The sequence below is a fragment of the Oryx dammah genome, unplaced genomic scaffold (genome assembly GCF_014754425.2).
Source record: "Oryx dammah isolate SB20612 unplaced genomic scaffold, SCBI_Odam_1.1 HiC_scaffold_2, whole genome shotgun sequence".
Classification (NCBI taxonomy): domain Eukaryota; kingdom Metazoa; phylum Chordata; class Mammalia; order Artiodactyla; family Bovidae; genus Oryx; species Oryx dammah.
Window position 1 is genome coordinate 177,120,904 of NW_024070186.1, and position 25,129 is coordinate 177,146,032.

At 39.2% G+C, this 25,129-nt stretch overlaps 1 protein-coding gene across 1 annotated transcript in view; it reads left to right on the plus strand.

Moving 5' to 3' along the window:
* Window positions 1–25,129, plus strand: part of LOC120875985 (transmembrane protein 180-like) — a 42,161-nt gene that overhangs the window by 11,359 nt on the left and 5,673 nt on the right. The window contains exons 3-5 of the mRNA XM_040257719.1: window positions 3,248–3,402; window positions 7,033–7,116; window positions 12,249–12,371. Of these exons, the coding sequence (XP_040113653.1) occupies window positions 3,248–3,402; window positions 7,033–7,116; window positions 12,249–12,371 (362 nt within the window). The remainder of the gene's footprint in view (window positions 1–3,247; window positions 3,403–7,032; window positions 7,117–12,248; window positions 12,372–25,129) is intronic.

Sequence of the window (25,129 nt, forward strand, 5' to 3'; positions counted from 1 at the left end):
AGTGTAGGTTTGGAGGCATTTGATGAGCTCCTATTGCTTAATGTTCCCTAAATTCAGGAGTTCTCTGATGTTCTCGAGCTTTGGACTTAAGCCTCCTTCAGGGCAGCTGATTATACAGTAGTTGCAACTGGAACATGGTTGTTGTTTGTTGCTCAGTCATGTCTGACTCTTTGCAACCTCATGGACTGTAGCCAGCCAGGCTCCTCTCTCCATGGGATTCTCCAGGCAAGCACAGTGGAGTGGGTTGCCACGCATTTCTCCAGGGGATCTTCCCAACCCAGGGATCGAACCCAGGTCTCTTGCCCTGCAGGCGGATTCTTTACTCTTGAGTATCTTTTAATGTGCTTACTTGCCATGCATATATCTTTTTGATAAATTATTTGTTCAAATTTTTAAAAATTGAATTGTATAATGTTGAATTGTAAGAGTACTTTATATATTCGATATATTATGTAGTCTCAGTAAAAGTGCTTTTTTAGATGTATGTTCAGCAATATTTTCTTCCAGTCTCTCTTGGCTACTACATTTTAAAAGAAGTATAGCCAAAAGGTTTCCATGATTCTTTTTCTCAAACCTTCATACTAACATATGTGTTTCTGTTGATCTCAATAAAAAAATCATTATAAAATGGAAATCCAAAATTCCTTCAAATTTTATTCTTGATTTCTCAAAAAGTGACACCTATAAATTATTGGGGGCAAAAAAGACAGCTCTTTGGAATTTGCTGTTATTTTTTTGGCTAGGTCACTTTAACATACTGCCTTTTGGTTCTGGTAATGAAGACTAGGTGCTGCATTTTCATTTTCTCAGTGTCTTCCCCATAGCTTTCTTCTAAGGAGTTGAATAAATGAAAGGAAAGAAGAATGAGGAAGTGTTCTTTCTCTGCAATAACTGTTTTAATAGGCTTGTGACTCTTCCACATCCCACTCACCTCCAAGAGGCAGAATGGTAAATGGGTTAGGAGCATGGAGACTGCCAGGGAGAAGTCTGCCTCCCCTCTTATTAGCTGTGTGACCCTGGCCGAGTTATTGAGGCTCTCTGTGTTTCAGTTTCCTTCTCTGTAAAAATGGAAATAAAAATGGTGCCTAAAGATTATAATGAGAATTAAATGAATTAACTTTGTAAGGCATGCAAAGTTCTTGAAACAGTTCCTGGCACAAAATAAACCCTCTAGAAATGTTAACTTTTATTATTAAGTCTCAGTACAGCAAATATTTATTAAATGTTCACTGTTTGTTTTGATTTAAGCTTCTTTGGCATCTGTTTGCCAACACTTGTGCTGGGACATGTTATTCATGAACTTCTACTTAATAAACACATGAATGGAGAGCCAAAATCCTCAGTCTGTGGAAGGCTGTATTTTAGTACAAGCAAAAGCAGTCTCTTTTTTTTGTTGCTATATTACCCATCATTGGCTCATGTATTTTTACACTGGACAGAATTATAACAGCTACCAATTATTAAGTACTTTGTATGATGAGAGGGACAGAGACAGAGGGGGAGTGCTACAGGGAGGAAATGCTTCCTAGGTAAAGTAAGCTGGTAAAAGTGGCAGAGCTAGAATTTCAACCCAGTGTCGACTTTAAGAAAAATGCACAATATAAGAGTTGGGAGTTAAGTTTTATTTGGGGCAATATGAGGACTGCTGCCTGGGAGACAACAACTCAGGTAGCTCTCTGAGAAACTGTTCCAAAGAGGTAGAGGAGAGTATATATGTGATTTTGGTAAAGGGGGTGTACATGCAACCGAGCATGCTTATTTTTTAGAAAGTTTCTGCTGGTCACAAAAAAACAGTCGTCACCATGAAGGATTTTAGGGCTTTTCTAGGTATGAGGAGATATGAGAATTTGACTCATAGAATCAGCTTCTGGGAATGTCTAACTACTGAAGACTTGTTCTGCCAGTTTCCTGGGAGCACAGATTGCCTCGTTTCTGCTCTCCACTCTAAACCTTTCGGGGGCGGTGGGTGTGGTGTTGGAGGTCAGCAGCTTCCGGAGAACCTGATTTAATCCTTTTAGAGGCAGATGGCAGCACCCATGGCAAGTGCCCATTTGTGGTTGACACTAGGGAATCTGGTTTCAAAATCTTGCACTTTCCACTTTGTTGCATGTTTCCTAGAGTATTACTCTCATGTCTTGTGTAGTATTTTATGGGTTGGAGATTGAGAACAAGAAGCTTCATTTCAAAATGTGGAACTGTGTAAATTTACAGTATTATTATTATATTTAGGAATATAAGGGGACTTGGTCTGTTTTACATACTTTATCTTACAGAACTCTGAGAATTGGTGTGGATCCTCTCAATCACCATTTTACTATCCAGAAAAAAAGCACTCTTGTTCCTTGAAAGTAGAGAAGTAAACCAAAAAATCAGTCGGAGCAGGAAACCCTTATGTTTGTTAAAGAATATTGTTATTATACTTACATCATTAAAAATTCTCTTTTAATTGTATGTACATTTAGTTAGTGAAAATGATTCAGGGCTAAACAATGTGCTTTTTTTATTGAAAACAAAGAGCATCTTCTAATCTTTGTTAATGTACATATGTATATTTAGCACTAACTTTTCGGTCTAGAACAATGAACTTTTTCATTGCTAGCAAGAAATGCAGGAAAAAAATTGAACTCTCAACATGAATCTATTAGAAAGATGAAAATATATAAGATTAGACAGGAAACACAAACCGAAGAAATCGATACCATCACAAACTATTGTTAATTTCTGGTGCTTGCTTTTAGGATAAAAAAGTACATTTCAGATATATCTGGAATTCTTACTAAGAAGAATATAGTAAAATGTTTATTTTACTATTCACTACTGTGTACGAGGTGAATTCTGGGCTTTAATCCCAAATTTTAAAATCTGAATATATTTCAGATTTGAGTTGGCCTTTTCACATTACAATAAAGCAAGGCTCATCGTTTCAGTGATGGTTCTTTCATAGTTGCTTTCAGTTAAACCTCCTCTCGTTAGTGTGAAAATAAAAATGTATGAAACTACTTCCCACTTTGTCCATTTTATAGGAAATAATAGCTGGGTTTTGCAGTATCTTAGTCAACTTTTGTGGGTATAAACAGATCATAACACTTCTAACCATGATAGGTAGTATTAGTTGCGTGTTTCAACTGATATTATGATTCAGAAGCAAATTTAGTTTTTGCTGAGAATGTTTGTTTTGTTGTCAGGAAGAGTAAGCCTATTTCACTGGATTCCATGTTAATGTTATGCCCATCTGTTTCCATTTCAGTGCCTTGTGCCTATCAGCCAGTCCTGGCTGAGGAAGTTTGGTTACTATAAGATTATCTTGTTTTCATTCTACCTAGAAGGAACAGCCTCCCTTGTCATGTTGCTTCTTGGACAGCAGTACTATTACTTTTTGGCTCTGTATCTCACTGTTATCATGTAAGTAAATGCCAGAGTCGATCCCCTAAGTACCATAGATCTTGCCATTTCCTTTTAAGCAGTGAAACGTCTTTGATCTGAAATGTATTTAGTGTTCATTTCTAGGCAATCATTATACTTTTCTGTCTTCTTATTTGGGGGGTGATTTTTTTTTTTAATGTGGAGTCTTTTTTTTTCTTTTCTTTTTTAACCAAATATAGTCTTTGTTGAATTTGTTACCATATTGCTTCTGTTTAATGTTTTGGGTTTTTTGGCCAGGAAGTATATGGGAATCTTAGCTCCCTGATCAGGGATTGAACCCACACCTCCTACACTGGAAGGTGAAGACTTAACCACTGCGCCACCAGGGAAGCCCACCACTCTGTCTTCATTTTTGCAGAGATTTCTAATGCCAAGTTTTGTAGTAAAGTTAAATTCCTCTTTCTGACCTGTTAAAGTGCATCGTTTAGTAAATCCTGCTGCCAAATAAAGGTCTTATCCCCAAAAGATGTTCCTTGCCATCTTGGGAAATGGCTCTGCCATCTATCTAGTTGCCCAGGTCAGAGACTGAGAAGTTGTCTTTGCCATCCCTTTCTTGTCTCCTACATCTAATAAGCTACCAATTATTAGTAGTTTTAGCTCCTTAATATGTCCTGAACCCATCCCTTCTCTGTTCCCATTGTCATTCCTTTAGCTCAGGTCTTCGTCATCTCTTACCTGGATTTCCATATAACCTCCTACGTGGTCCCCCTGCCCCTAGGCCCCAGTTGCTTCTAGAAGAGCGTGTCATTCCTTTGCTTAGCAATCTTTTAAGTGGCTTCTCTCTGCTTTCTTGATATAATGCAAAATGATGATATATGAGGTCCTTTGTTATACTGGCCCTGTTTACCTTGATATCTTCATTTCTTGTTACTCCTCCCCTTACAACGAATTCCTGCCCTAGAGAAACACTTTGCAGAGCCAGGTTCAAACACCTCCATGTCTAACATGCAGCATTCTATGCCTGAAAAGCTTTCACCATTCTTACCTGGCTCTCTCCTTCTGTTCCTTTAGGCTGCAGCTCAGGGATGTGCTTTCTGGAAAGCCTTCTGCAATTTCCTCACCTGGATTAGGTGTCCCTCCTGCTGCTGCTAAGTCACTTCAGTCATGTCTGACTCTGTGTGACCCCATAGACAGCAGCCCACCAGGCTCCCCCGTCCCTGGGATTCTCCAGGCAAGAACACTGGAGCGGGTTGCCATTTCCTTCTCCAATGCATGAAAGTGAAAAGTGAAAGTGAAGTCGCTCAGTCGTGTCCAACCCTCAGTGACCCCATGGACTGCAGCCTTCCAGGCTCCTCCATCCCTGGGATTTTCCAGGCAGGAGTACTGGAGTGGGGAGGTGTCCCTCCTACATGACCGCAATGCTCCATGCTTCTCTCTGCTGTAGCATTGATCCTTCTGTCTGCGACTGTCTTTGGCCCCCACTGGACTGAGCTTTATTATGAATAAAGTCTAGTTTCTTATTACTGTGGCCCCATCATCTACTACAGTTCCTGCAAATAGTTGGTCCTTAGAAAATGTGTTTTGGGTGAACGAACTAATAAATCTAACTCCAGGTCCCTGTTGGAACAATTTGAGAAATTTTTCATGAAGACTTAACTGCATTTTGAGTAAATCAGAAGCAGCAAATATAGTAATTAACTCAAAGTATTGATCTCTGTTGGAGAAGGAAATGGCAACCCATTCCAGTATTCTTGCCTAGAGAATCCCAGGGATGGGGGAGCCTGGTGGGCTGCCGTCTATGGGGTCGCACAGAGTCGGACACACTGAAGTGACTTAGCAGCAGCAGAACCCCATATAGATAACTATTCTGTAAATCTACAGTGGTAGCTTTGGTTATGTCATATTTAAAAGACATTTTTATAGTGATTTTTAGAATGAAAATTTTTGTTTGCTTTTTCTTTTTTTTTTTAAACTTAAATCATTCCCCCATTTTCTTTCTTCTATCATAATTAAAATGTTTTCTGTCTCTTAGTAGTTCTTAATTTTCCTCTTGGTACCAAAGGATTTCTGTATTGGGTGTGATGTTGAACTAGAAGACTTTCTAAATGCTTCTCCAGTTAAAATATATTGGAATTTGTGTGTGTATATATATATATATATTTATTTATTTATTTATTTATTTGGGGGCTGTGCTGAGTCTTTGTTGCTTCGCAGGCTTTTCTCTGGTTCCAGCAGGCGGGGGCTACTCTTACCTGCTACACGTGGGTTTCTCATTGCGGTGGTTTCTCTTGTTGCAGGGCACAGGCTCTAGGGTGCTCAGGCTTCAGTAGCTGCAGGACGGGGACTCAGTTGCTGTGGCGCCCGGGCTCTAGAGTACAGGTTCAATAGTTGTGGTACACAGGCTTGGCTGCTCTGTGTGGCATGTGGGATCTTCCCAGACCAGGGATTGAACCCGAGTCTCCTCCATTGGCAGGAGGATTCTTTACCACTGAGCCACCAGGGAAGCCCTGGATTTATGTTATTAAACACTGCTGCTGCTGCTGCTGTTAAATCACTTCAGTCGTGTCAGACTCTGTGCAACCCCCAGATGGCAGCCCACCAGGCTCCCCCATCCCTGGGACTCTCCAGGCAAGAACACTGGAGTGGGTTTCCATTTCCTTCTCCAATTCATGAAAGGGAAAAGTGAAAGGGAAATTGCTCGGTCGTATATACAATATTTTAGTTAGCTCTTTTTTTTTTTTTTTTTGGCATGGGACAAGGATTGTGCAAAATAAATAAAAGAAGATAATATACCTTTCCTTGAAGGTGAAGGTGAAGTCACTTAGTCGTGTCCGACTCTTTGCGACCCCGTGGACTGTAGCCTACCAGGCCTCTCTGTCCATGGGATTCTCCAGGCAAGAATACTGGAGTGGGTTACCATTTCCTTCTCCAGGGGATTTTCCCGACCCAGGGATTGAACCCTGGTCTCCCGCATTGGAGGCAAACACTTTAACCTCTGAGCCACCATGGAAGCCCAAAGCTTATGGTAAACAATTAGCAAACCTAAGCAGTAGATTTTAAAGTTAAACTGAGAAAAAGTCTAAAATATCTCCTGTACTTGACTTCTGTTATCAAAGATAATTTTTAAAATTATATATTAATGTGAATGTGAGAAAGTGGATTCTCACTTTTTGTTTTATTGTACAGTTTACAAAATATTTATTCTGTTTAAAATATAAACCAAAACTCTATGTCATTATTACCATGCTCATGAAGCTAAAGTTCATATTTATTAAGGCAGTGATCAACTATAGGGGAAAAAAGGGGGAAAAGGAGGGGAAAAAGGAAAAAAAGGAGAGAAAAGTAATGAATTTCCATGGCATGTTTTGTTCTTTAGAACCTATCCATAATTTAAGCAGATTTAATGAATGGGTAGTCAACTGAGAATGAGTAAAAAGCATAGTAAAATTTTCAAAATGTATTTATTTTATTTTTAAAAGAGAATTATATAGTCATAGATACATTCTGGGAGGATAGAAGTGTGTGCCTAATATATTTTTATTTTTATAGCATATTATTTCATTTTTCCTTTTCTGTAAACCAAATGTCAATTTTGTCGTCTGATTTTTAAACAAATTTGTGTCTCCTAGTTGTAGAATTTTCATATGTATACTTTAAAATTGTTTCTAGGGTAATTGTGCAAGCTTCTTTTTGCTTATTTAACTTGCCACTGGCTGACATGGTCGATGCAGACTTACTGAAGTTCAATCGGCAGTAAGTATATTTTTCAAATATTAGCTATACAGATATCACATGGAGGGAGAACATATTAGTATCTCAGTTATATTGCCACTACAAATCACGTAACTGAGAGATGGTCATAAGAAGCAGCATTGGAAATCAGAGAGCAGAACATAATAAGATATTCATAATTGTTCACCCTGGGCAACTTTTCCCTGCTTTTCAAAGGACATGATAATTTTTCATCCCAAAGCTTCATACAGCTGGTGCTACAACAAAGTTAAATCTCAGAAACCAAAGTGAAATCTCAAATAGCTTTATTTTATAATATAGTAAGTCCCCAACGTATGAACCTTCAATTTGTGAACTTTCAAACATGTGCAAGTATTCCATCAACTTCAGGCTAAGTGAAATTTCAGCTTGCCCTCCTATTGCTGACAATCCTTCCGCTCTATCTTATCTCATCTCTTCTCCCTCCTCCAGTTAGTAACTCTTCTTGCCTATTCACCCAATGCCAGCTGTTGTACTGTAAGGTAATGTACTGTAAGATTAAAAATGCTTTCTTTATGTTTTGTGTTTGTTTTTTGTGTATTATTTGTGTGAAAGGTATTATAAACTATTATAGTACAGTATTATATAACCAACTGTGTTAGTTGGGTACCTCGGCTAACTTTGTTGGACTTATGAACGCATTCCTGGAACACAGTTCATTCATATGTAGGGGACTTACTGTACTGCACTGGATGATCAGGCAAAGTGACCTTTACTCTGTAGCATCACAAGAATTGAAATTGAAAATCAAGGTCTATCTTATAAGCTGATGATGAGAGGTTTTGTTCTGCGGTATGGTTATTATAAACGCTTTAGATCAGCCATAAGATTCACTTGATTGACACATATTTTCTGATATGTGCTCCATTTTATGGATTAGAGAGGAATGTATTAAGACCAGCACAGTCTTTATTAGCTTTGTAGAAACTGCATGGCCTTTTTTTTCTGTTCAGTTCAGTCGCCCAGTCTTGTCCGACTCTCTGCGACCCCATGAACTGCAGCAGGCCAGGCCTCCTTGTCCATCACCAACTCCCAGAGTTTACCCAAACTCATGTCCACCGAGTTGGTGATGCCATCTAACCATCTCATCCTCTGTTGTCCCCTTCTCCTCCCGCCTTCAATCTTTCCCAACATCGGGGTCTTTTCCAATGAGTCAGCTCTTCACATCAGGTGGCCAAAATATTGGAGTTTCAGCTTCAACATCAGTCCTTCCAATGAACACCCAGGACTGATTTCCTTAGGATGGACTGGTTGGATCTCTTTGCAGCCCAAGGGACTCTCAAGAGTGTTCTCCAACACCACAGTTCAAAAGCATCAATTCTTCAGTGCTCAGCCTTCTTCACAGTCCAACTCTCACATCCATACATGACTACTGGAAAAACCATAGCCTTGACTAGATGGACCTTTGTTGACAAAGTAATGTCTCTTAATGTAACTTAAATTGAAGGAAGCTTTGCCAACCCAACTTGGTGATTTCTTCCATGTTTCAGAGTTTGTTGCTAAGTCATATTTGGAGTGATGAGCAAGAAAGTGAGCTCCTTATGTTTCAGAACTATGTCCCTGATCCCTAGAAAACTGAGAGACTTAAATCAGTTTTTTAAAAATAAATTAACAGGAAGAAATGTCAGTAAACATCTTTTAACACTCAAATTCTTTTTGAATGAAACTGGGTACTAATGAATAAAATGCCTCAAACAGTTGGAAAGGGAAGGGCACCAATATTTACCAAATGCCAGTGTGTACAAGCACTGTATGGCTTTTGCTCATTCAAGTCTCATACCAGCTGTGTGTGGTGGATGTTATTGACTCCAAAAATATTTACTGATTGCCTCCTGTATGTCAGGCCCTGTGGTCAATGCTAGGGATACAATACAGTAGGTTTTGTAGTAGCAAATCCCTTCTAAAAATATACTCTCCTATGCACATGCTGGATGCTTCTGACTGAAAGGCTGTTCTTGAAGAGACATATGCTTTTCTGCTCCCGTAAGTTGTATCCTTACCAAAAGTCAGTACTTTTTGTTTCAAATTGGTTAATGTCAGATGCAATTGTTATTATAATTCCATTTGTGCTGTGCTAAGTCGCTTCAGTTGTGTCCAAATCTTTGCAACTCTAGGGACTGTAGCCCGCCAGGCTCCTCTGTCCATGGAATGTTCCAGGCAAGAATACTGGAATGGGTTGCCATTTCCTCCTCCAGGGGACCTTCCCAACCCAGGGATTGAACCCAGGTCTCTTACGTCTCCTGCACTGGCAGTCAGGTTCTTTATCACTAGCTCCACCTGGAAAGCCCCATAATTACATGTAGTTACCAGAGATCAAATTGGAAACATCTGCTGGATCATCGAAAAAGCAAGAGAGTTCCAGAAAAACATCTATTTCTGCTTTATTGACTATCCCAAAGCCTTTGACTGTGTGGATCACAATCAACTGGAAAATTCTGAAAGAGATGGGAATACCAGACCACCTGACCTGCCTCTTGAGAAATCTATATGCAAGTCAGGAAGCAACAGTTAGAACTGAACATGGAACAACAGACTGGTTCCAAATAGGAAAAGGACTACGTCAAGGCTGTATATTGTCACCCGGCTTATTTAACCTCTATGCAGAGTACATCATGAGAAACACTGGGCTGGAAGAAGCACAAGCTGGAAGCAAGATTGCCGGGAGAAATATCAATAACCTCAGATATGCAGATGACACCACTCTTATGGCAGAAAGTGAAGAGGAACTCAAAAGCCTCTTGATGAAAGTGAAAGTGGAGAGTGAAAAAGTTGGCTTAAAGCTCAACATTCAGAAAACGAAGATCATGGCATCTGGTCCCATCACTTCATGGCAAATAGATAGGGAAATAGTGGAAAGAGTGTCAGACTTTATTTTTTTGGGCTCCAAAATCACTGCAGATGGTGACTGCAGCCATGAAATTAAAAGACGCTTACTCCTTGGAAGAAAAGTTATGACAAACCTAGATAGCATATTGAAAAGCAGAGACATTACTTTGCCAACAAAATTCTGTCTAGTCAAGGCTATGGTTTTTCCAGTGGTCATGTATGGATGAGAGGGTTGGACTGTGAAGAAAGCTGAGTGCCAAAGAATTGATACTTTTGAACTGTGGTGTTGGAGAAGACTCTTGAGAGTCTAAGGGACTCTGCAAGGAGATACAAGCAGTCCGTCCTAAAGGAAATCAGCCCTGGGTGTTCTTTGGAAGGAATGATGCTAAAGCTGAAACTCCAGTACTTTGGCCACCTCATGCGAAGAGTTGACTCATTGGAAAAGACTCTGATTCTGGGAGGGATTGGGGGCAGGAGGAGAAGGGGATGACAGAGGATGAGATGGCTGGATGGCATCACTGACTCGATGGATGTGAGTTTGAGTGAAGTCTGGGATATGGTGATGGACAGGGAGGCCTGGTGTGCTGCGATTCATAGGGTCGCAAAGAGTCGGACACAACTGAGAAATTGAACTGAACTGAACACTTATATTTTATAAACTTAGGAAATATATGTATGAAATCAAACATTTCTATGAAAACTAAGTTGAATGCTTTAGAAAGACTTGATAAAGCATAAAAAAATTACAATCAAACCTGATGTCTTGAGACCTTTAAATGTTTAAGGAAATAGAAAATTCTAAAACTATTCTGTATTCAGAATGCCTTGTAAACAACTTTAGGTTCTCTCTATAAATTGATGGTAGAAACCATAGATCCTGTTGTATGAATAGTGTATGTGCCAGAAAGATATCACAGCACTTTCATCAGTGGACCTGTATTCAAAAAAAAAAAAAAAAGATAAGTGAATGAATATAGTTAAGTTGAAATAGAATGGTCAATGTCTCGTCTTCTGAAAATGATTTGTTTTTGCTTTAGTCAACCATTGTCCTGATCATGTCAGATAAGAACTTAATCAGAGAGCCAAAGCAGATATAACCCTTGCCCTTGTGACTTTGATGGTCTAGTGGAAGAAACTGATAGCAGTTATCTTCTTATATTATCATGAAATCATAATTATCCTCATTTTTCCAAAACTAAAACTCTTGAGGAGTTAACTTTCCCAGGGTAATGTAAGCACGATTGAAGAACTAGGAATGAAACTCAAGGTCTTATGGTCAGATCCATCTTCTTCCAATTCTCTGGCCTCATCTTTTCTCTTTTTCTTTTTTTCTTCCCTTTCTTCTTCACCCATTTTCTTCTCTTCTTCCTTAGTTGCAAGTTTTCCATCATTGGTTGAAATATGGACAAAATTTCAGTTTATTCAGGCAATGCCCTTGATCTATTTTATATGATGTAACTTAATTATCAAAAAATGATATGGCAGGATTCTCACTGAGAATGTATTAAAGTAATCCTTTATAAAATTTGAGAAGGAAGACAGGTGTGAATCCCAGTTCTGTTGGTTGCTAGCTGCGTGTCTGTGGAGAAGCTTGTCTGTGCTCCCAGCCCTACAACAGAAGTGATGATACCTTCCTTACAAGATTGTTGTGGGACTTATGTGAAATAATACATGTTGTTGCTGGAGGTATTGTGGGTTCAGTTGCAGACCAGTGCAATAAAGCAAATATGGCACTAAGGCAAGTGACAAATTTCTTGTTTTCCAATGCATATAAAAGTTATATTTATACTATATGGTAGTTTTTTAAATATGCAATAGCATTGTGTCTAAAAATGTACATACCTTAATTTAAAAATTCTTTCTTGCCAAAAAATGAAATGTCCAAACTACAATAGTAACATCAGAGATCATTGATTACAGATCACTGTAACACATAGAATAATAATGATAATGTTTGATATATGGCAAGAATTACCAAAATGTGACTCAGAGGCAGAAAGTGAGAAAATTCTGTTGGAAAAACAGACTTGTTCAATGCAGGTTTATGACAACTGTGCATTATCAGATGATGGTTAGCATTTTATAGATTGTTTCTATTATTGTCTATTTAGGCTGAAGGAGGACTTATAGATTGTTTCTATTATTGTCTATTTAGGCTGAAGGAGGACTTAATAGTCAGAAAGGTCCTTGATACTTGGATACACATACATAGTGTATATACACTCACATATATACATACGTGTAGTTTGTGTGTAATGTAGACTTATGCTACTTTTTTTCTGTTTCAGATCACCCCTTTCCTCCATGGTCTTTGGCATCAATGCTTTATTTACCAAACCTGCTCAGTCTTTAGCTCCCATGGTGATACTCTCAAGGCTAAACCAGTTTGGATATGGAAACGCAAACAAAAGGTAGAGTAAAAAAACACTTTGGAAGAATGTGATAGAAATATGAATGCAAACTCAACCTTTTACATTGATGACTGGGTGATATCTCAGACTTTGGACAGTGTAAGTCATTAACTTACAGGTTGTGAGTAAATTATAATAGAAAATATTAATGTCAAACAAACTTCAGTAGGGATACCTTTGAAGTGAAATAAAGTGAAGTGAAGTGAAATAAAGTGAAGTAAAGTGAAAGCTGCTCTCCAGGCCAGAATACCGGAGTGGGTAGCCTTTCCCTTCTCCAGGGGATCTTCCCAACCCAGGGATTGAACCCAGGTTTCCCGCACTGCGGGCAGATTCTTTACCAGCTGAGCCACAAGGGAAGCCCAGAATACTGGAGTGGGTAGCCTATACCTTCTCCAGTGGATTTTCCTGACCCAGGAATCAAAACGGGGTCTGCTGTACTGCAGGTGGATTCTTTACCAACTGAACTATCAGGGAAGTCTTTAAGGGTATTGTTTAAATATGCTACAAACGTCTACATAATTCACCCTAAACTACATACGGATTGCTTTTCTATGTCATTCACTCATTTATCATTTCATTCCACAAATGTTTCTGAGGGCCTGCTGTTATCTGCCAGGTTCAAAGGTGCTGGGGATACAAGATAAATAAGGAGTCTCCATGGAGCCCCACAGCTTGCAAAACACTAAGGCCCCACCAGCCTTTGGTGATAATGGGACACTGTGGCAATGCAGGGAAGAGGTTCCTACCTACTTCTGTCTGCCTAAAGTCAGGGAGCCCTTTGCAAAAGAACGGTTTCTTGAGCTGAATTTTGGAGGTTGGGCGGATTTTCTCTTCTGAACCCAGAGGAATGTCATTCCAGGCAGAGAAAACAGCGTGGCAAGTGTCTGGAAGCATGAGAGAATGCTCATGAAGGCCTTCATGTATTCAGTTGACAAACATGGTGCAGAGCCTGCCACATCCTAGGCTCCGTGATAAGGCCGTGAACAGCAGGGAACAAAACAACAGAAGCCTCTGCCCTCCCAGAGCTTATGTTCTAGCGTGAGGAAGGCAGACAAGAAATTAGCTAAGTAAAATACATAGTGTGTTAGTTGGTGAGAAGTCCTCTGGCGAAAAATAACACAAGAAGAACAGGAAGGCTTGGGGAAAGCTGCATTTTTACACAAGGTGATGGGGAAGTCTCACTGCCAAGTAGGTGGCATTTGAATAAAGACTTGAAGGAAGGTGGGAGGGGAGCAGGGTGCTCTCCGGTAGGAGTGTTCCTGGCAGAAAGAACAGTGAGTGCAGAAGCACTGAAGTGCAGCAGGCCTGGCACTCGGTCTGATGAGGAGGCTCCCTGTGTGGCTGGAGCAGAGAGAGCAGGTGGAGGCCAAATCTGCTGGTCCTTGCAGCCCTTCTTTATTGCTCTGGTTTCACTACGAGGTAAATGGTGATGGTGAGGTAGTGGAGGATATGTTCATTTGTTTATCTGACATTTTTTAGAGCAGTTTTTTAAAAAGGATTCTTTATTATTATTGGGCTTCCCTGATGGCTCAGAGAGTAAAGCGTCTGCCCACAGTGCGGGAGACCCGGGTTCGATCCCTGGGTTGGGAAAATCCCCTGGAGAAGGAAATGCCAATCCACTCCAGTATTCTTGCCTGGAGAATCCCATGGATGGAGGAGCCCGATAGGCTACAGTCCATGGGGTCACAAAGAGTTGGTCACCACTGAGCGACCTCACTTTTCACTTTGATTATTATCATTGGCTGCGCTGGGTCTTCTTTGCTTTTGTTTGGCCTTTCTCTAGTTGCAGTGAGCATGGGCTATTCCTTGTAGTACACAGGCCTCTCATTGTGGTGGCTTCTCTGGTTGTGGAGCACAGGCTCTAGGCTGCTCCGGCTTCCACCGTTGCCACATGTGGGCTCTAGGGCTCATCAGCTCTCGTAGTTATGGCTCACAGGCTCTAGAGCATTGGTTTAGCAGTTGTGGAGCACAGGCTTAGTTGCTCTTTGGCATGTGGAATCTTCCCAGACCAGGAATCGAATCCGAGTCCCTTGCATTGGCAGGCAGATTCTTATCCTCTGCACCACCACGGAAGTCCTAGAGCAGTTTTAGGGTCACAACAACATTAGGCAGAAAGTACACAGAGTTCCTATAAATTCTCTGCCCTCCCACACAAACTGCTTCCTCCACTATCAGCATCCCCAACCGGAGTGGTACGTAATCCACGAGCCTACATCCTTATCACCAAGGTCCATAGTTTACATTAGAGTTTGTGCTTGGTGTTACATACTCTATGGATTTTGACAAATAACTCATAGAATAATGACCTATGGACAATGACATGTATCCACCATTACAGTATTATACAGAATAGTTTTACTGCCCTAAAAATCCTCTGTGTTCTGTATATCCATCCCTCCTTCCCCCCAACACTGACAGCTACTGATCTTTTTTACTGTCTCCATAGTTTTGCCTTTTCCAGAATGTCATACAGTTGGGATCATACTTTTCATATTGGCTTCTTTCACTTAGTAGTACACATTTAAGATCACTCCATTTCTTTTCATGGTTTGATAGCTGATCGAACCTGGGTCTCCTGTATTGCAGGCAGATTTTTTACTACCCGAGCCACCAGGGAAGCCCTAATTTCTATTTAGCACTGAATAAATATCCCACTGTGTAGATGTACCCTGCTGCTGCTGCTGCTAAGTCACTTCATTCGTGTCCGACTGTGTGTGACCCCATAGACGGCAGCCCATCAGGCTCCCCCGTCCCTGAGATTCTCCAGGCAAGAACACTGGAGTGGGTTGCCACTTCCTTCTCCAATGCAGGAAAGTGTGCCCTAGCTTGTTTATTCATTCACCTACTGAAAGACATCTTGGTTGTTCCCAGATTTGAGCAATTATGAAGAAAGCAGCTATAAACATCATGTGCAGGTTTTTGTGTGGATGTAAGTTTTCAACTCCTTTGGGTAAAGACCAAGGAACACAATTGCTAGATAATATTATAAACGTATGTTTCATTTTCTAAGAAACTGCCAACCTGTTTTCCAAAGTGACTATACCATTTTAATTTCTCACTGGCAAAGAAATGGGAGTTCTTGTTTCTCCACATCCTTATCAACATTTGGTATTGACAGTGTTCTGGATTTTGGTCATCCCAATAGGTGTATAGTGGTATCTCATTTTAATCTGCAATTTGCTAATGACATATTATCTAGAACATCTTTTTACATAGTTATTTGCCAACTGTATGTCTTTGGTGAGGTATCTGTTCAGATCTCTTGCCCATATTTAAATCAGGTTGTTAGTTTTCTTATTGCTGAGTTTTAAGATCTCTTTGTATGTTTTGGATATCAGTCCTTTGTTTTATATGCCTTTTGCAAATATTTTCTCCCATGTATGACTTGTCTTCCCATTCTCTTGACAATGTCTTTGGCAGAACAGAAATTTTTAAATTTAATGAAGTCCAGCCTATCAGTGACTCTTTCATGTACTGTGCCTTTCATGATGTATCTAAAAAGTCATTGCCACCTAGATTTTCTATTCTTCTAGGAATTTATAGTTTTGCATTTTACGTTTAGCCCTGTGATCCATTCTGCGATAATTTTTGTAAAAGGTAAAAGATCTATATCTAGCTTAATTTTCGGCATGTGTATGTCTAATATCATTTGTTCAACCTGTTCCTCATTTTATTTGCTCCTTTGTCAAAGATCAGTTGATTGTATTTATGTGGGACTATTTCTGGCCTCTCAATTCTCCTCCACTGATCTGACTGTCTACTCTTCTGTCAATATCACAGTGTATGTTTTCTCTTCCAGTTTTACTGAAATATAATTGACCTACAGCACTGAATAAGTTTAAGGTACAAAGCCTGATTTGTCTTACATACAATAGGAAATGACTGTCACAAGTTTCATGAATATCCATCATCTCATATATTGATAGATATAACACAGTATCTTATTGCTGTAGATTTATAGTAAGTCATGATGTCAAATAATACCAATCCATTGACTTTATTCCTTTTCAGTATTGGATTGGCTATTTTTCATCTTTCTCATATAAAACTTATGATCAGTTTGTTGATATCCACAAAATAACCTTCTGGAATTTTGTTACAGCTTGTGTTGAACCTATAGATCAAGTTAGGAAGAACTAACATCTTGACAGTACTGAGTTTTCCTATCCATGAACATGAAATATCTCTGTTTATTTAGTTTATCTTTGATTTCTTTCATATTTTGTTAGATTTATATCTAAGTATTTCATTTTGGGAGGTGCTAATGTAAATGGTCTAATACTTTTAGTTTTAAGTTCCATTGCTGGTATGAAAGTGAAAAGTGAAAATGTTAGCCACTCAGTAGAATCTGACTCTTTGTGACCCCATGAACTATAGTCCACCAGGCTCCTCTGTCCATGGAATTCTCCAGGCAAGAATACTGGAGTGGGTTGCCATTTTATTCTCCAGGGGATCTTCCCAGCTGAGGGTTTGAACCCAGGTCTCCTTCATTGCAGGTACATTCTTTACCCTCTGAACCACCAGGGAAGCAGGAAAGCAATTGATTTTTGTATGTTAACCTTTTAACCTGCAACCTCGCTATAAATGCTTGTTAGTTTCAGAGGCTGCTTTTTTGCTTTTAGTTGTTGGTTCTTTTGGATTTTCTACAGACAGGAATTGATTTTTTTGTTTTCCTTATACCACTCGTATCTTTATTATAAACATTTTAAAATATACAAAAAGGTTGAAAAAGTTGTACAGTGAAAACATATACTTACCACCTAAATTCAACTGTATCTTACTATATCGATTTTAGCATATATAGATAAAAGTATCCATCCTTCTACCTATATATATCAGGTCATTTTGTTTTTCTTTAGAATTTTTTAAAAATTTTATTTATTTTTTAATTGAAGGATAATTGCTTCACAGAATTTTGTTTCCTGTCAAACCTAAACATGAATCAGCCATAGGTATACATATATCCCCTCCCTTTTGAACTTACTCCATATCTCCCTCCACTGTTGTTTTTCTTCATAACTTTTTATTATGAAAAATTTAAAACACAGATTGAAAGAAAAATATTGAGAAAATCCAGGCACCCACTCCTTAGATTCAATAGTTTTGAACTGTGCCCTATCGGCTTTATCTGTGTTTATGTGTATATAATATGTATTTCTGGAGAAAGGCATGGCAACCCTCTCCAGTATTCTTGCCTGGAGAATCCAATAGACAGAGGAGTCTGGCAGGTTATAGTCCATAGGGTTGCATAGAGTCAGACACAACTAAAGCGATATAACATGTATATATGCATAACATGTATTTGGTTAAGTTGCAAATGGAGTAGCATGTCATATATCTTATAGCTTATGTACATCTTACAGTTTAGCTTACATGTCCTAAAAATAAAAGCATCTTGCTTGAAGAGTTTTGAGCACCATAATGACCTGATTGAACTTATCTTTTAATAGCATCCTTCCGGCTGCTGTGAGAAATAGGATGAATAAGAGGAGTAAGACATGGGAAACCCGCAGTTTAATAACACATGATATATTATTGTGCTTGATGGCAGCTGGAGGGAGGTGAGATTGGAAAGGTCAGGGGCTGATGCTGCATTTAAATTTTCTCAGTCATATTCATCAGCGTGTCCCAAATGTGATGACTTTTAAACTTTTGTTATGTGAGTACTCTATGTACTATTATTTATTTAACATCTTTCTTTAAATTTATTTTAAATCATAAACTTAAAAATCATAAGCAAAAGTATACATGATATACATGTAAAACTGAATCATTTTGCTATATACCTGAAACTAATACAACACTGTAAGTCAACTATACTTCAATAAAAATTAAATTACTTAAAAAATATACATGGAATCATTTATTTGGTGGGTTTCACTTTCCTAACAAATTTAGGTACTTAAAAAGAACTATTGTGTATCATCTGAAAATTATCACATGTATTACCAGGAGTACAGACACTGTACTTTGGCAAAGACTACTATAGGTAAAGGAAGTCACTGAAGATTTTTAAACCCGGGCAAGACATAATTTGAATTTTGTTTTTAAAGTATTCTATAAAGGACTGGAGAGGGGAAGGAATTAAACCTCAGTTACTGGTCACCTACTATAGAAAAAGTGCTCAGGATACAAAGATAAATAGGTTGCTGCCACTAAGGAGCCTGCAGTCTAGTAAAGGTGATAGATTAGGAGGACAGGCAATTTCAGAACAGAGTGGCAGGTGCCACAATTAGAAGTACATGCAACGTATAACAGTGGCTAAAATGTGAGTGTGATAGACACTGCTTCAGAAACTGAGTCTGGGAAGGCTGTACACAGGAAAAGACACTTCAGTCATTTCAGAGGAGACAGTAATACTATAATGAAGACATTAATACTATAAATGAAGACTGGAAGTAACCAGGGAAGAGAATGAATATTGCAAAGCATGGAAATGTGAAATGATGGGGCATTCATTCAACAAATATTTACTGAACTTACCTGTATACCAGCTCCTGTGCTGAGCCCAAAGAACAAAGAGATGAGATGCTGACCCTTCTCTGAGTAAGCTTACAGTTAATGATAGTGAAAATCATAATGCTATGTGTTAGGTGTTATCAGTATAAGTAAGTGTGCGATGCTGTGGAAGAACACACTATCTGAGCACATAATTCAGACTGGGTAGCAAGGAAATGATCTCAGATGAACTGTGAAAATGTAGCAGGAGTCTGTGCAAGTACAGAGAGACCATGTGACATGCTTGGAGGAACTGCACATGGTTTAGCAGTTTGAGAAGTGTGGATTTGTTCCTTAAAGGAATGAACTATTATTGTTGTTAAACCAAGGGGTAATAATGTTATACTCGCCTTTGAATACATCACCCTGGAGATGTGGAGAACGGTTTGAAGTGAGGTTAGCCAAATCCTAGAGAAAGAATAATTTGAAGGCCAGAGTTGGTTTTATATGAGAAATGCTGATGAAGGCCTGAGCTAAAGCACTGTCATGTCGAAGGTGAGGAGAAGCCCGACCCAAGAGAGGTTAGGGCATCAGAATCAACAGAATTTAGTGATCCTTGGATTTGGAGGCATGACTGATAATTGGGTAACTGTGTGTTAAGCAATGAGTGGCGTATACGAAAGAATTGTATGTGGACTGTTCTGGAACACATTTTTTGGTAGAACTTGATGAAACTCTCAGTCTTAGCTTCCCCATCTAGCAAGTGAACGTTTTCTACCTCCAATAGGGAAGCTGCTTGAAATCTCAGTAGCCTTAAAATCCTCAAACCATGTTGCAGAAGAAAACCATGGTGACTATTAATAAAAGGGGAGAGGAACAGATTCTGGGGTAGAAAGGACTCAAAGCTCATTTGCTGGTGAATGTGAGAGCAATGGAGAGAAAAAGAGTGCACTTACTTTGTGCTCCTCCAAATTTTCTTTGAGAAACACAAGCTCTAAAGCAATGGTTCTCAACCATGTTGCACACTGGAATCACTTGGAGCTTGAATAAGTCCTGATACCCAGGTCACACCTTTGACCAGTGAAATTGGACTCGCTGGGGGTGAGATCTGGGCATCAGTACTTCTAAAAGCTCCCTCGCTTGTTCTAGTGTGCAGCCGATGTGGAGGACCTGCAGACTGACTTCCTTGAAAACAGAGGCCCTGGAGACATTCTTGTTGACTCAGGCATAGATATGTTGACAATCAGACACGTTGGCAGTCTAGTCTTGTGATATCATAAGCATTTTTTAGAGTTATAAACTTGTTCAGGGTACTCAAGTATCATTTATCTTTGATAATTTGACGTTTGGCATCTCATGGCCTCACATAGTTATTGACAATCTGAAAGTGTCTGACTGAAGTCCAGAGGCAACTGTATACTTAGCAGGATATGGGCTGATGATCAGAGAGTGTTATGAGAGTCACCAGTGTGACAAAGTTAGCAAAAATGTCTATTTGAAGTAAATTTCCTTCTTGGAAGTGAGTTTTCTGATTAATATTTTACTATTACAATATACAGAGCTATTTGGTTCAGGGATATTATTCTCTCCAACTGTGATTTTTGAAAGATGGTCTGTGACTCTTTGTTATAGTTAGAGAAATGTTTGTTCTGCAGGGGGTAGATTGTTTTTCTAAGTTTAGTAAATCTATGCAGTAGCCTGTAAATGTAATGGTTCAACTTGTTATTATTGGAGATTCATAAGAGAGGTACTTAGGCAAGAAAAGCAACATGTATTCTCTTCTAATTATAGGGGATAAGGTATTTCATGTAGTAATATTAGAAATTGATTGCCTGATTAGTTTATACATGCAGTTTCTATTAAAAAATTGCAAGAAAGTCCACACTTTTCATACAAAATAAACAACAGTGAAATTCTAGTGTATTATAGAAAAAGGACTACTCTGTCCATTTCGTCAATTAATTATGCTTGCATGCTTTTATCAGCAAACATTTGCGGGTACCTACTGGATGTTAGCACTGAGCTGGAAGCCGAGATAAAGGAGTCGTAGGACATGCTGCCTTTTCGCCTTTTAGTAGTTCACGTGGTGTTAGTGGGGGAGGCATACCGGAAGGTCCAGGGCAATGAGCCAAGTCCAAGGTTAAGAGGCGCACATCGTGCAGGAAGAGCACAGACTTGGCCCTGGGTGGCTCGGCACTGGGCTGACTCCATATGGTAGCATTGTCTTTTAGCCCTGGCCAAATTCCTGCCGCTTGCTGCATATTCTGCAATAGAAACATACATTTTCCCAATGGTCAAAATCTGTCAATTTCCTTGCTGAATTAGTGTCATCTGTAAAGACTTTACAGGAAATGTAAATCAGATCCTTCACATACCCAAATAGAGTTTTCTAGATCAATCTGCCATACATACAAATGTGTTTTTAAATATTATACACGCAGCCTTCCTTTTTCTTGTCTTTTGTTCTGGAAGCCTCACAATAGATACTTCCCAAATTATACTTGCAACAAAAGTTCAGGAAATGACTTTTCTCTTAATAACAGAGTAAACAATGCTGTCTTCAACTCTAGCAAAGAAGCAGAACCAAGATGAGTTGCTTCAGGGTGAATATCTGACACAAAAAATAACCTCAACTCTTGCTTTTTTAAAAAACAAATTTTAATTGCTGGAAAACTGCTTTACAATGTTGTGATGGTTTCTGCCATACAACAGTGCAAATCAGCCATAATTATACATATGTCACCTCCCTCCCCTCCCACCAACCCACCCTTAGATCATCAGAAAGCATCTGGCTGGGCTCCCTCTGTTATACAGCAGCTTCTCACAAGCTATCCGTTTAACACATGCTAGTGTATATATGTCTACGCTACTTTCTCCACTTGTCTCACTCTCTCCTTCCCCCACTATGGCCACAAGTCTATTCTCTGTATCTGCATCTCAACCCTGTTTTTTAAATAACGAAAGCATTCTTGGTATTTAACTCTATGTAGTTAATCATTAGAATCAATTTAAAAACTGTTTTTTGAAAACAAGTGCTTGCCATAGAGATTTACCATAGTGACAGCCTGGGGATCCTTAGGCAGGAATCTCTCCTGACTTCTGTTTCATATTAGGATGAAATCAGTAGTCTTATTTAGTGTTAAAGATTAAGTTACCTAGGGTAGAAATGAAATAGTCTTATGTATTATACTTGATTCTAGTGGATTTTGTTCTCTCAAAATATCAAAACTATGTCATACTGTTGATTCCGTTGTAGTTATGATATGCTTATTGTGAATTTCTTTATTAAAGTTTTACATATTCTTGCTTTATGAGGCTATTGATGAAGCATAGAGGACTAAAAAGGAAAAAAAATATGGCCTTTCTCTGAGGAGTTCATGCATCCTGCTATAGGATCACTAGGAAAGCTAGAAATACTCAGCAATTTAGAACTCTCCATGTGTTCAGAGCCTCAAATTTTGTACTTTGGTGAGACATGACTTTCACCTTCCCCATCACTGTCTGTTTGGGAACAAAAGATTAAAATATATACAAAATATCTTACAGTTGTGGATCATCACAACTGATATGAACTGTGTACATAAGGATATGGGCTTCCCAGGTGGCTCAGTGGTAAAGAATCCACCTGGCAATGTAGGAGCCGTGGGTTCGATCCCTGGGTTGGGAAGATCCCCTGGAAAAGGAAGTGGCAACCCACTCCAGTATTCTTGCCAGGAAAATCCCATGGACAAAGGAGCCTGGTGGGCTACAGTCCCTGGGGTCGCAGAGTCAGACATGACTGAGCATGCACGCACATGTAAGCATGTATGTTCGTTGGGATTGCTGGAATGAATATTGCGATAATCAGTCTTTTTTTTTTTTTTTAGAATTTAAGAAATGTTTATTTATTTATTTGGCTGCACCAGGTATTACTTGCTGCATATGGGATCTTTGAAGCAGCATGCAGGAACACTTCTTACTCGCGGCATGTGAACTCTTAGTTGCGGCATGTGGAATCTAGTTCCCTTACCAGGGATCACACCTGGGTCCCCTACATTGAGAAGAGTCTTAGCCACTGGACCACCAGGGAAGTCCTGGGATAATCAGTTTTTAACAAGATTCGTATAGTAAGTCCCTATTCCAACTGTGATGAACATGTGAGCACTTGTAGCATTCTAAATTATTAGTAATATTTTGCCCAAAAGATTCTGATTGAAGTTGAAAAACTTTATTAATAGTGTCAGAAATGAGGCTGTGATGTGAAAATTTTGGTGTAGGAAATTTCTATCTGGAATTTCATAGGACCATAATAATATATATCCTGTATTTTGCCACGGAATTATCAATGTTGTGTTGATTTCTTCCCTATGGCTCACTTCTCTTCCTCTGTAAATAAGGGTCATAATGTTTCATTGCAAAGGGACCGCCTGAGGACAAGATTATGTCCTAAGGAGGATATAACCAACACTAAAGATTTTCCTTTGGAGAAATATTATGACCTTTAGTCTTTATAGTTGGAAGCATTAACAGTAGCCTCCAACCTCTGGCAAAGAAAAACGGGTGTATCAGATGTTAAATCCTTACATTTCCGGGTCAGCAATGTGATTTACCAAGTTACTCTTTTTTATAAACTGTTTGGCTGTAATGGGTCTTTGTTGTGCCCAGGCTTTCCCTAGTTGTGGCGTGCGGGCTTCTGTGGTTGGGACTCAAGGGCTTCTTGCTGCAGCGCTCGAGCTTCTCTTCTATGTCCCTGTGTCCTCTTGCTGTGGAGCCTGGGCTCAGAGCACACAGGCTCAGCGGTTTCAGCAGCTGCAGCGCACCGGCTTCTCTAGTTGCAGTTGCCCCATGGCATGTGGGATCGTAGTTCCCCAACCAGGGATTGAACCTGCGTCCCTTGCATTGGAAGGCAGACTCTTAACCACTGGACCACCAGGGAAGTCCTTACCAAGCGGTACTTTCTTGCTCTTGATATTTGTTGTAGACAGTTGCCTCTTCACAGGAGTTTCTGAATTCATTTCTGCAGAGGGTATATGACTTTCTCCTTCAAAAATGAGGGGTTTTCCCCTTCTAATAAATTTATATTATAAATATCTTTTTTTTTTTCTCCTGGAGAGATTTTTAGTTTAAATCTAGATAAAAATCTCAGCTCCAAATAGCTGTGGAATGTTGGGTGATGTAATCAACCTGGCTAAGCCTTAGTGTCTTCTTCAGGGTTATTGTGAAAATCAGTAGCAACTAAGAGAAAAATGTCAAACAGGGCCTGGCACACAGAAAGTCTGCCCTACGTGTCATGCCCTCACTTTTCTTACAAGGGGCTCATCAGGCTGACCCTGTGTGTGCGCTAAGTCACTTCAGTTGTGTCTGACTCTTTGAGACCCTATGAATCACCCTAGAAAGGAGAAATTTCTTCTTGAGGAAGTAATAGCTCACGTGGACTCAGGTATTCTGGACCCTAATTCAAAGGAGACTGTATGGCCACAGAAACCATAGTTTCTTTGGGCTTTTCCATCCTGGGCTCCTACTTCTCTGCAGGAGCATTTACAACACTGCTTTTGACATCAACTTCTTTGACAAGAGATGTCTATTTCAATATATTTCATTGATCCAATTAGGAAGCAACATTTCTAATTTTATACATTTTTGAGCTTATACTGATAGCAGAAAAGGAGAGTAGAAAGGAGGCCAACTTTGCTTTAGTTTTCAGATGTGGAAAAGCCCCCGTGTGATAGGTTTGGAGGTGATAGATGAGTTTTGTAGACCCCTTTACGTACAGAGCTGAATTTACAAATTGTTTAGCAAGGAAAGCTAGGCTAAGAAAATAAGCCAAGAGAATGAAGAAAAAGATACCAGACACTAATATTTTAGAATGTAATAAGCTGCACGTAGGTATTTTTCTTTTAAAGGTAGGTCATTGTGAGATAAAATTGGGTGCAAACGTTTTTCCATAAGCAAAGGTTTTTATTATAAGATAAAATTAAATATATTTATCATCTCTTTGCCTCCTCTAGAACGTAAACTTTGTTGAAAGTAAGAATCATTGTTGATTTATTTACTCTACATTGTAAGAACCTAAATCAATAAGTGAGCAATAAATATTTGAGTGAATGAAATTATAAGCAGAGCTTCGGTATTATTTTTCTACCAGAGATTCATTTAAAAATGTTGTTAAGGTTGGAATTGACATTCTGAAAGCATAAAAAGGCCAACTGGTCACTCTGTTGCTGTTTAGTCCCTAAGTCATGTCTGACTCTTTGCAACCCCATAAACTGCAGCATGCCAGGCTTCTCTGTACATCACTATCTCCCAGAGTTTGCTCAAACTCATGTCCATCGAGTCAGTGA